This window comes from Buteo buteo, chromosome 24 (genome assembly GCF_964188355.1).
Source record: "Buteo buteo chromosome 24, bButBut1.hap1.1, whole genome shotgun sequence".
In the NCBI taxonomy this organism is placed as follows: domain Eukaryota; kingdom Metazoa; phylum Chordata; class Aves; order Accipitriformes; family Accipitridae; genus Buteo; species Buteo buteo.
In genome coordinates this window covers 852391-864911 of record NC_134194.1, presented here as the reverse complement: position 1 = coordinate 864911, position 12521 = coordinate 852391, and the positions used below count along the sequence as shown (strand labels likewise).

Here is a 12521-nt window from a genome sequence, read left to right as displayed (position 1 = left end):
CCTTTGGCGTCAGCATGTAGATAATAACCAGCTCTCCATTCACGGTGTGTAAATCACTGCTCATCAGGACCATGGCCTCAGTTGCGCTCTCCGATCTGTCCTGGAGTTGCTGTCCGCCTCCTGGCAAGTCATTCACACTCCCCCTGGTACTATCCCCACAGGTAAAGCAGGGGTAGTATTTCCACCATCACCCCACCCTTCATCTACATGGCCTCTTTAGATTGCCCGTTCTCCAAGGCAGGAATCGCCGCTGCGTTTGTACAGTGCCCAGCACAGCAACAGCCTCCAGTGACATGGACCATGCCTGAGATAGGGGACTGCTGGCCATCTCGCCCTTGCCACCCTCCCCACCTGCGCAGCGGGGTCGGGACACAAGCTTTCCATTTCCGACACACATCGAATATTCTGGATACTTCCATGTGTGCTGTGGAACAGCCTGTCCCTGTGCTGTGGGTGTCCCTGCACTGAAGATGCAGGCATCTCTGTGCAGAGATGGACAGGTCACCCTGGGCCACAGTCGAGAGCAAAGATACTCTAACATTTCTTCAGGCACCCTGGTACGCCTCTAGTGCTCACCTCTAGATCTTGGGCAATGAAATGTTCCCTCGCCTGTTGCATATCACCTCTTCACACTGTGCAGTTCTTCAGAGAAAAGTAGATAGGGTTGGTAGGAAGAGCTTCCTCCATCCTTTGGTATTGACCCTTCTTTGCTCCACAGTGGCCGCTTTCTGGGTGGGAGGTTCTTTCGAGCACCTCAGTATAGTTTAATATTTAGGCTGTACTTGGCCTCCTACTACCCAGGTGTAGAGCTGGTGCAATGGAGTTTAGAGGCTTGAAGGATCCAATTCAACATGTTTCCCTGAAGAGCAAGTCCTGGCGAATCCTGGCTCTGGCACCCCTGGCACGGCCCCATGCAGCACACCCGTGTGCCAGTCCCCTCCGACCGATGCCAGTCCTGCTCCAAACAGCTCCAAAATAAAAAGTAATCAAAAAACGCTTGCAAGCTGAACCCACAGTACCTAGTGGGAGAAAAATCAAACTGGAAGACATCCAGGGCTAGATTTTTCTTCTTCCTGGCACTATCCTAGAAACAAATTGTTCCTACCAAGGAGGCTGTTATGCGTTACAGAAATCGTGTATCTATAGGAATATCGCTGCCTCTGCACAGCACGGGTATTGAGCTCTTCTGCACAAATAACACAGTGCCAGGGTGGGAGGGGAAGGCAGAGCTTGCGCAGAGCACGAGGCTGTGCCGCCTCCCACGAGGGCCCTGCAGACCGTGCACCAAGGATGACCACGTCTCCCCTCCGCGCCACCTCCACCCGCTCAGACTTTCCAGGTGACACAGCTGGGGCTGGCCTGGCTTGTCACAGCTCATTTGCAGTGTCCCGGGTCTGTTTCTGGTCAGCAGGCTTCCTCCAGGGTGGGACAGACCTGGCAGTGCCGCCATCGCTCCGGCTCGGGGGGCCGGGGCTCCCCAGACATCCCGCACCGGAGCTGGTTCTCCTGTGCAAGGTCCTAGGGAATGACTGCCTCCCTGCACGTGGGGCGACACCTGTGAAACCCAGAGCGGGATCAGATCCTCGGTATTTACTGCAAAGACATTCAGCCGGTGCGGGAGCAGACTGCACACTTGGGGTGGCTGATTGCCTTCGAGGGATGAGGTGCAGCAAAGAGCTACTCCGGGGCATTCCCTGCGCAGAGTTAGGAAAATCAGAGCTGGGAAACCACCTGGGTGCAGGTCCAAACCCGTCTGAGGCCATTCCCGACCCATCTGCCAGCTGCCTTCTCAGCCCCACAGATCTGCCTCCGCCGCCGGAGTCAGCAGGCGCCTGCTGAGATTTGGGGGGGCCAGAGCCAACGCTGCTGTCGGGCAGCAGTGCAGGACCAGGGATGTCTGCAGCAGGCAGCGCTCCCGGGGCTCACTCCTGCCAAAGCAGCTCCTGCTGCCCTCCCTTTGGCACGCAGTAAATCAGAAGGAAGCTTCCCTGGACATCAGCAGCAAGAAGCTGTTCCAAAGATTAATTTGTCACTCATCCCGTGTGTTCATCTACGCAGTCGTGGACGTTGGTGAAGTCAGATCATCTGGGAAACAGGACGATCCCATCTGACATCGTTAACTGTGTCTCGCTGCAGTCGTTTGTGGTGAGCCTCGCTTGGAAATGGGTGAAGGAGTAGATGAATTGCAGATGCAGGGACGTTTACAGCCTTGTCCTCATGCTCACCCCGGGGTATCGCAGGCAGCGGCTCGGTCTCCTCGTGCAGAGATGGTGTCACTGCGGGGCCGTGCTGCTCCTCAGGGTGGTTTTAAATGGAGGCACCTGGGACAAGGTTTATGGGTGTTCACAGCCTCCATCAGAAATCTCTCCTCTTCGCTGCGCTCCCTGGCTTTGCTTTCTTCCTTTCTTGACAATTTTTAATGTCTCTCCCTCATGACCCCCAACCCAGCCGGCCTCACACACTTCTTTTTCTTCTTTTTTTTTTTTTTTAAATACCAGTGCTATGAGTGTGTGGTCTTACATTAATCCACTGCCAATAATGAGGAAGTTATAACTAGCTCATTTAAGATAATTATAGTGTGCATTTCTCCCAGCTATGAAGAGATGCTTTGAATTGCTTCCTCACACACACACACGTACATATTTTTAATTTGCTTCTTTGTTTTGTACGGAGGGAGACTCAGAAGTATTGGATGGCTGCCCTAGCACAGCTGATGCCAAATGCCAAAAATAGTAAAAAAAGAAAAAAAAAAAATCTTTTCTCCCTTATCGGCCTCAAATCCACTAAGAATGGGGACAAGGCATCCGCCATGACCAGCCCTGCTGGCAGAGTGGCTGAGGAGAGGAAGGTATCTTGCCTAGAGACTGCGCACCATACTGCACTGATGCGAGAGGGAGTTTCTGGTCCCACACACTGGAGTTTACCCGCTGCTTTTTCTCACCTGGGCTCTCCCAACAGCTCTGCAGGCAGCCCTGTGGCAAGGGGGGCACCTTGGGTCCCTAGCCACTCAAAAAGCCTGAAATACCTCCTGGGGGGCATGGTAATAGCAGGGTCATGTGTCAATCAGGCATGACAGAGGAGAAAACAAAGGGGGGGCAGTCAGAAAAAATGAGGCAGGGTTGAAAAAAGTTACAACCACCCAGAAAACAGAGAGAGAAATGCTTCTCTGGGAGAGGTAAGGCTCTCTGCAGCAAAGGCACCACAGGCAGAAAAAAAGTGTTTCCTCAGCACTGAAACTCCCATGGGTTTGGGTTCACGAGCACTGACTGCCCTTGGCCTGAAGGTCATGGCAAAACATCCCGTTGGTCTCTGTCTGCCTGATAGCCTGAGAAGTATCAGTGGGCAATTTGATGTACTATGGCATTCCCTCCTTCTCCTCAGCTTCCCACTGATTTTAGAGGCTTTCACATAGGAGAACATTGAAAGACTCTCATCTCTCTCTTTTATTTATTTAATTTAGCATTACTACTGTAGCTGCAGTATTGCATGGCATCAGGGGAAAAAAGCCTTTTCTGTTCACCAGTGATGTTTCTTCTTTGTACTTGCTGCCTCTCTGCTACTGGGCAGCAAATTTTCTACACAAATTTTCAACAACCTTTAGCTGAGTTTTTCACAGAGCTTCTCATAGTGTTTTCTCAACTGAATTTGAAGACAGATGCTGAACCCCGCAGCTAGGGAGCGTGGCAATATTTGGCTGAACATTTTGCTGCCACTACCACCCCACTAAAATAAAATGCTGCCTTGGATTAACAAAAAGCAACTGGACATGCTAACAGGAGGAAAATCCATCAAAACAAACCAGGTCCCTTCTCGCCCCATGCCCGGGACTGCATCCTCACCTGGGAAAGCCTCTCCCTCTGCCCTTGGCCCGGAGCAAGCTACCTCCAGGCACACCTTGTCTCTATCGCCAGGTTTAATTAGCACCCCAGTTTCTGCCATCGCAATTAACCTACTTTAAATAAAGCAAAATAGATGCCTTGCAGAGGATCTTATACATCCAAGAGAGGAAAGAAACCAGCCAAAGCCTGAGAAAGAAATCAGATTTGAGATACACCCGCAGCTGCCTGTATTTTAGCACCAGGAGGAACGATAAGCGATGAGATCAGCTGCCCATAGAGGGTTTCTGCTGGCTTCCCCCAGCCTCAGCAGGGTGGTTTGCTGCGCAGTGGTTTAGCTGCTTTTCTTTGTCTTTCCTACATCTTATGAACACGTTAAAAAACAGTGACCCTGATGTACATCTTTCTGAAAACTTCAGCTTGAAGTTTTATTTTGTGAAAGGCCTGCAAAGCAGGAAAGCACCCTGTATAGTAAAAACCACATTGGTTGCTCCGTGTGGGTAGATAAAGGCTTGGTTTATGTCCTAAATAAAGTTAGGAAATCAATAGGATATTTTTGGCTGAGTATCTGAAGAGACAAACAAAATCTTAAAACAAAGACAGACTTTGGAAAAAATGAATTGAGCCTTAAAAAATTACTTGAATTGAATGATTTTTTTTTTGATGAAGGTCTTGAAAAACTTAATTTCAAGTTAATTTCAGTTGGCTGCAAAAGAAAATGCTTTGTATTGCTATGGCTTTTTTCAATCCTCCTTTTGTTTAAATTACATAGATTTTTGCTGTTAATAGAGTATTAAAATATTAGAAAAAATATTTTGGCAGTTACAAAAACATGTGATTTTGAAAACATCAGTCATCAAGTGCTGAAACAGTCCAGCGTGATTACAGTTTTTCCTTATCATACAACAGAAACATGTATACAGTCCAACGTCTCTTCATACCACCCATCCCTTTGAAGCACTTAATTCTGAAGCGGTTTTAATTGAGGCTTAGGGAAAACAAGAACCGCTTTCCTTGCCCTGTCCCTCCGCAGGGCAGGTGGGAGGCATGGGGGTCCTGTGCTCCATGCTGACCCCGAGCCTGCACCCAGGCTGGAAGCTCCCAGCTTCTCCCGCTCCCCATCCCGAGTACGGGGAGCCACAGAGCTCTTCCCTGAAGTACAGGGAACTTTAGCAGCGAATAAGTGGTGCAGATCAAAGGACAACCAACATTATAATAATTCCTTGACAAAACATCCATGAAGGAATACACCAATTTTACCTTGTGAGTGTTCAAAATTACTAGCAAGCCCCAAAAGACCAAAATTCTGAATAGTTTTAGGTGCTAAAGAAGCATGTAAGCATTAATATTAACTGTTATTCATTCAGATCCACAAAACTTTTGCAACAAATTTCAACAAGTGAATACAAGTGCTCTGCTCTCTGAAGTGAGGGGTGAGATTATGTCAATGGTCACTGCAAGCTCCAGGAAACAGCAATGGGAAAGAAAACCAGGCTTAGAGGGAAACTTGAAAACAGAATGGGCTGTGAGATTTGAAAGGGCATGGAAGTGGGAGGAAAGCACTAAAGAGGAGGTGAAGAAATGAAGGCTGTGACCACAGTTAGAGGAAGAAACAGCCCATCCATCCAAGCACGGAGGGGTGAGTTTCAGCCAGCCCTAATGGCACAAACACACCTATCCTACCAAGTTTTCAGTTATTTATTCTGGCCTGCCCTCCTGTCTCATCCTTTTTCTTCCTGAAGAAGGAGTATTTCAGACTCTCAGCACCCCATTGCTTGTTCACTTTTCCCAGTTAGTAATAGGAGCACATTTCATTTCAGAGTTTCTCTTATTTTTAATATATTTCCATAACTCGTTCTTGATGCCTTTTATGTTTTGCTTTATTTTGCTGTGCAACCATTCTCTCATCATCCCTGTACGTTTGTGCTCCTCCTTTACAAGCAGTTTTCGCAGTTTGCACGAGTCCTGTTTGTTTTCTGGTTGCTCCTGAGGCAATCAAAGGTCTCTTTCTGTGTTCCTTGTCCTCATTTAACACCAGAGAGTCTGTCACTGAGTCCTTCGGAAGAACTAGCCCTCCCATAATCCTCTGTTCCCACGGTCTGTTTTTCTGCGTGAGGAAGTGCATACGTCCAGGCATGCGTTTGCAGTGCAAGTTTCTGTGGTCCTGGCACTGACACGGTCCCTAGTTCCCACACGAGCTCAAAGGACTGAGGGAGAGCAAAGCTGGCCTGAGTCTCACTTTCATAATTTTCTTTTTTTCCAGCAATGTACTTTCAGTGTTACTAAGCCAAGTGCATGTGTTTACTCTTAGCACAAATTAACAGACAAAATGAGTTAATTAGAAGTAAACATTAAACTAATTGCTTCCTGTTTCATATGCTTTGAAGTAAACACAGTACACAAAATTTTTCTTTTCTTGGTCATTTTTCCTACCAAGCATCAGTGTTTGGCAGTGCTGGAAGATGTTCTCTTCCCAAAACCTAACGCATATCGATGGAAAATTTTATGTTTTCCACACTTCAGGAAACTAAGGTTGAGTTTCTCTCTTCCACCTTCCTGACTTGCCAAAAGTGGCTGATGGGGGGTGAACTCTGCAGAAATCCTGCCTGAGGCCTGGCCACTGACACAGGTGGATTTGGGGAAATGGGTTTATCTCCTTCCACAGAGAAAGGCAGGAAAGGCCTGAATGGGTCACTGGTGCAAAAGTGCCATCTCCCAAGAGGTTGGCAGGGGTTTGGTGACAATGACTTAGAAAAACTGCAATGCAGGATCCTACGCACAAGGCCACAGCACTTGGCAGCTGACAGACAAAAATCCACATTTTGTCCACGGGAGATGCAGAGCCAGCAGCCCTAAATCCCATTGCCCCACCAGCACGCTTCCCTTTGCACCTCCACAGCTGAGCTCTCATGAGATGGGACCCTGCTCCCCATGGTGGTCCCCGCATCTTGACCAGTGGACCAGAGCTGAAGACATGCTGAGTTTGAAGCACTCAGCCACGGATCGAGCTCCTCTGCCTGCCATGGATGGAGTTCCTCTGCCAGCTGCAAAGGTTTTTCCTGCAGTCCCACACATGACATGACAAATCCTAAAAAGCGTAGAAGGACAATCCAGATCTGCAAAGACTGGCACAGAAGCAGCTGAAAAGCCTCTTGCCCCTGGCTATCCCAAACTTAAAACTGATCAAGGCTCTAGAGCTGGGGACAATCCTGGCTTCCCCTTTTCTCAACACGTATCTCATGCAGCTGTGCTACCAGCTAGGAGGCTAGAAACAGAGCTCAGCATTTGGTTTTTCCCCTTAAAATTTAGGGCTGCATTGTGTCTGGGAGACATCACTGTGGGTGAGGACAGGCAGCCCTACGGCAGAGCACAGACTTCCACACCGCAGAGGCACAGAGCTGTGGCTGCCTCCATTGGAGGTGCCCAGGAGTCACTCGTTGGGGTTTTTATCTCACCTGCCAACACAGGAGGGGCAGGCAGGACCCTTAAACTACTTTCCTATCCCACATTCAAAGAATCCCCTCTTGGTCCAAGGAATCCTTTGAAGGAGACACTGCCACGTCTTGGAAAGCAGACAGAAACCAGAAAATGGATCTGTTCCTTATTCCCAGATTCCTACCAATTGCAGTGAAGCTCCTACAGCCAGAAATAGCAGAACAGTTAATCAAAAGGGATTAAAGAAAATGAACCACAATGCAAGATATTATTGAAGCTGAGAATCTGGTATGATTCAAGGAAAGCGCAATATCTGCAGCTCTAACAGTTCAGATAATAGTTTAGAATATATATGGCTGTCTTACTTCATGCCAAAAACAATCACTGTTTGTCTCAAGCAAAGAAGAAATCTCTCCCAGAGGCGCACTGTCGCAGCAGAGCAGAGCACATTGTGTTGGTCGCTGTTTCCAGCTGGATGTGAGACTGGGTGGACCACTCATTCCATATGGGATAGAAATGCTGTGTACTGGCAAGAGCCAGGGCTAGAAGGACATCATTAAGTGATCAAGGCTTTGCAAACACACGTGAGGATATTTGTTCTTACAACTTTTATTTCTAACTTGTCTGCAGAGATGATGGGAAGAGGAGTCTGCTGGCAGCCTGTCCTGTGAAGGTAGCACACCTTCTCACAGCATTCAAACACCCAGAATAGAATAGAATAGAACAGAACAGAATAGTTCAGTTGGAAGGGACCTACAATGATCATCTGGTTCAACTGCCTGACCACTTCAGGGCCGACTGGAAGGTAAAGGAGCAGCATTCATTTCCAGCTGAAGGGCCAGCAGAAGGACAGAGCTTAACACTCAGTGTTTTGCATTTCATATACAACTGTGATGTTGCAAATGGCAATAAACATAAACAAACATAGGTTGCTTATTCGTTCTAGGATGCTCTTGTGTGGGATGCAGTTCTCTAGTCCAACAAATGTGCTGAAGGTATATCCCTCTTGTCTTTAACACAAGTATGTAAAGATCAAGCCTTTCAGTATTGTTGATTTCCAATGTACGGGACCCCTCAAATGCATACCTAGAACAGCTACACAGCGCAGGAAACGTCGGCATATCTGCACTCCTCCCAAGAAAAACACTCCTCAGCCTGCCCTCAAGTTGTACTGCCTGGGCTCACAGCACCGAGGCCAGAGACAGCTCTGGGTTTATTCAGCCATCTAAATGATCTGTTGCATTGTGTATTAAATTGAGTTTTCTAGTATAGATAAGGGTCAGTAAAGTGGTTATTTTAAGTGAATTTTGTAGTTTCATTTTGATGAGAGTCAGGATGGTAAAGTTCCCTCATCTCTTCTGGTTTTGGTATATCTTGTCTTTCTCATATTATACTGCAACAACAATAACATTAAGCCTCTCTTCCTGTAACCCAGATTAAAGGCTGAAATAAAATCACGGTCACACAGTGTTAAAGCAGGGAGATAACCACAGGAGAGCAGTAACCTGCACTCACCTTGCTCTTGTTGCATTCTCCTAGACATGCGCAGTTGGCCACTGCAGGTGACAGCCACCAGGTCAGCTGGACAACGGCTGTGACCTCTGGTCATTCTGAAATACCTGGGTTTATTAAAATAGACATTGTATTAGAGGAGACCTTGTAGCAGGCAGTAAGATCCCACGGGAAGACTAGTTTAAGGCATTAATTGTTTCTTAATATTCTTAAACAAGTTCAGCCTGCTTTTCATCTTGATAGAAATTTAGCATAAGTATTTTGGAGCTTGTCTTCATTAGAAAAAGACATCAAGAAAGGATGTGGGTAGTTAATCCCAATAAATGCATGCTTAAGCCTTAGACCTCTAAGTTTTTCCCAGTAATTACGAATGCTTTTGGGGAATTCTGTCTATGTTAAGCATCGCTGTCATGGGCGAACTGCAAGGGCTGTTTCTCATCCCACAGGTCCCACGAGCCAAGGCCCTGTACACCTACCGAGGGCACAACCCCGGGGAGCTGAGGTTCAATAAGGGGGACATCATCGTGCTGCTCCGCCAGCTGGATGAGAACTGGTATCTGGGGGAGGTCAACGGGATCAGCGGTGTTTTCCCAGCCAGCTCCGTGCAAGTCATCAAGCACCTGCCCCTGCCACCGCCCCTCGGCCGAGCACTCTACAGCTTTGACCTGAGGAGCAGGGAGAAGACCGAAAACAAGGACTGCCTGACGTTTCATAAGGTAACACCACCCCGCAGCAGCAGGGGCTGGGCGACACGGGCTGGGCTGTTTTCTTCTTTAGACTGTATGGTGTTCTGCTACTCCCTGACTCCATAGGAGCTCCCTTTTGGAAAACAGTAAGGTTCCCAAGCCCCCTCCGTCACTGCTGCCAGCAGTTAGACCCCCGCGACTGCCCCGCGGGCACACAGGGGCACGTGCAGGACGAGGGGCATCCAGAGAGGGATGCGAGCGCCCGCCACGAGCGGCAACCACAGTCCCTCGCTTAGCTTCTCACCCATGCTGCTGTCGTGGATGAGGAGCGGCTGATGGTGGTAGTCTGCTCTCAGGGCCAAAACACTCCAAGGAGATCTCTAAAAGACACCTACTGACATACTAAAGAAAATTGCTTCCAGGTCTGGGGATAGGTCGTTTATGCAGCTTGAACATACCCAGCCTTACTGGAGCCATGCATTTGCAGAGCAATACCTGAACTTTTACTGTATTTGCCTTCATTCCCCAAAGGCTCCAGAGTTTGCATTTACTCTGTTAGAGGACACAGTCTTCTGAGTAACTGCACCTCCCAGCAAAGTCAACTGTCCCTGTAGTGTCAAAATGAGGTGAGGCATGGCAGAGCAGAACAGAAAGCGCTGCCCGGAGGCATCAGTGTCCTCGCAGAGAAGTCATCTCTTTCTCCGTCCAGCTGGCAGCACAGCTGCGATGCTCTCCTTGCTCTCACGGATGGGAAGAGGAGGCAGGAGAGGGAGGCTGTGGTCCAGGGCCAAGTGTCCCCAAGAAGTCAGAGCTGGATGTGGAGTGGCTAGCAGGAGGCAAGAGAAATCAAACGGCCAAGAGCCAGCTATGGTTTCTGACTAAGGGGAGGAACTAAAAGAGAAAAATCAGTTCGGAGCAGCATCACACATCACCAGCAGCTCTATAAAATATGGGCCCTCAGCTTGCTAGTGCAGATGCAGAGAAGCCAGGCAGCCAGAAATCCTCCCTTTGTCATTAGGATTCACTTATTAGCAGGAGGCGTATTCCTCAGTTTTCTGCCATCTGCGTTCGTTTGTTTTTTCTCTTTCACTCTATTTGCCTTTGTTTCACAGCTTACTCATTCTGTTTATTTGTGTTAGGAGGCTGCGCTCATCTCCGCTCCCACAGCAAAGTTCACACGCGGGGAGTTAGTGCACATCTAAAACAAACAGATGCTTCTGCAAAGAGGAGCATCCTCCTGTCCCCCAGCTTTGTGACAGCGGTCGGTTGTTACCGTACAACGTGACAAAGATCGGATCAGTCACTTCAGTAACTCCCTTCTGCAGTAACCTCAAGGCAGTGCTGGTGCCAGTGCCATGTCCTCCTCCAGCTGCGCATAGAGTGGGGTGACTGGCCAGCCAAGGCGGGCAACTGGAGAGTGCCATCTCTCTGCAAGCCACCGTAAAGAAATGATTTATTCCCTCAGGAGCACTAGCAGGCAGGGGAACCTCAACACAGGGAGGCTGGAGCCTCGGGTGGATGACACAGGAGTTGCATTTGCCCAGCGCAGCCGGCTTTAGACCAAAGCTCTGCTGCAGGCAGCTTGATCTAGTTTTTTTCAAAAATACGAGCTGGCTGTAAAAAAAACAAAACAAAACAAAATAAACAAAACAAACAAAAAACCCCACAGCTGCCCGCTCTCACAGGAGTGCTGCACGCTGCAGCTGTCGTCGCAAGCAGCTTCTCTTCTCACTGGCTTTCCCATCTGGATGGGATACCCCCTTTTTACTTCACATTTGGCTTTGCCCCACCTCCACGTGCCCTTGCCCTCCCTTGGGACAAGGTGACAGTAATTTGGCAACAAGCCCACCTGGAAATTTGTGCAGAGATTCAAGTGCAATACCACACAGCAACCTCTTCTGATTCTTCAAGGCAGTAGCCAGCAGATAACTTTCAGACACACAAATGGAAGCTGAGTCACTTGCTGCAAGATTAATACAAAATTTCCACCAGTTCAGGTGGAAACTTTGTGCACACATTCTACACAGATGTAAAAGTTTTGGCCAGTGGGAAGCAGCCTTCTCTGACCCCTTCAACCTCAGAGTATTAAAATTTTAGCCCCAAACTTTCCGCATTGGTTAAGAAGAGAGAAAAACATAAATTTGTTTCTGTAAAATTCTCCTTACTTCCCACACACACGTGGCAGGTCTCCTTAAAAAGACGAAATCAAAACATCTTAAAAGTTAACAAGATTTAATTCTGCTGGGTTGCTCAGAAATGTAGGTCTTTCCAAAGAGATGTAGCTATCAGTCAATACAAACTAGCTTTTTTTCTCCAGAGTATTTCAAATACCTGCACTCAAGCAATGTCAGGTTATTTCAGCTCTTGAAATAGCGATCTGAGCTTCTCAGCAGTGTGACGCCAATTGCCTCAACATTTACGTAGGGGTTTTTCACTTGGTTCATAGCTAAAATACCATTTTCATTATTAGTTGTGTGTGTGGCAATTATAGAGGCATTTCCACGCAATGGAAACCATTCAGCAAGTCAAAGGCTTTTCATGTCCTCGCCGTCAGACTCATGTCCACGGTCCCGATTCAGCCACGTTTGCACCTTTAAATTAAAAACAAGCTTGAGCATTGTGCTGAGTAAGGCCAGACAAGCTGGCGTTTCAGAATACATACGTACCAGAAGCTGTCCCAGAGGACTTGACGGGGACGCACCACCAAAGCTGTTGAACGAGGCTGCTCTCCGCAACGGCAGGGCGAGCCCATCCTCACCCCTACGACCCACCTCTCCCCCAAAAGAGGGCTGGTGACACCGTGCTCCTGCCCTTCGGGGTGACGGCATCACCGTCCTCGGCAGGGCTGATGAGAACAGAGGGAAAGTTAGGCGACAAAGCAGGGACCTTCCCCACCTTGCGTGCGGCGGGGGGTCCAGCCCGTTCTGCGCCGTGCCCACCCAACGCCCTGCCGGGCAGCGGCACGTGCCAGCACCCGGGGCCAGAGCCCTCCTCCTGGCCCAGCACGGCTCACCGCTGCCTCTCAGCCCTGCAGACAGCGAGCAAACAGCTC

The 12521-nt window shown here is 48.6% G+C and overlaps 1 protein-coding gene across 1 annotated transcript in view; it reads left to right on the top strand.

Moving 5' to 3' along the window:
- Nucleotides 1–12521, top strand: part of SH3RF2 (SH3 domain containing ring finger 2) — a 43860-nt gene that overhangs the window by 8875 nt on the left and 22464 nt on the right. The window contains exon 2 of the mRNA XM_075056261.1: nt 9230–9499. Coding sequence (XP_074912362.1) covers nt 9230–9499 — 270 coding nt within the window. The remainder of the gene's footprint in view (nt 1–9229; nt 9500–12521) is intronic.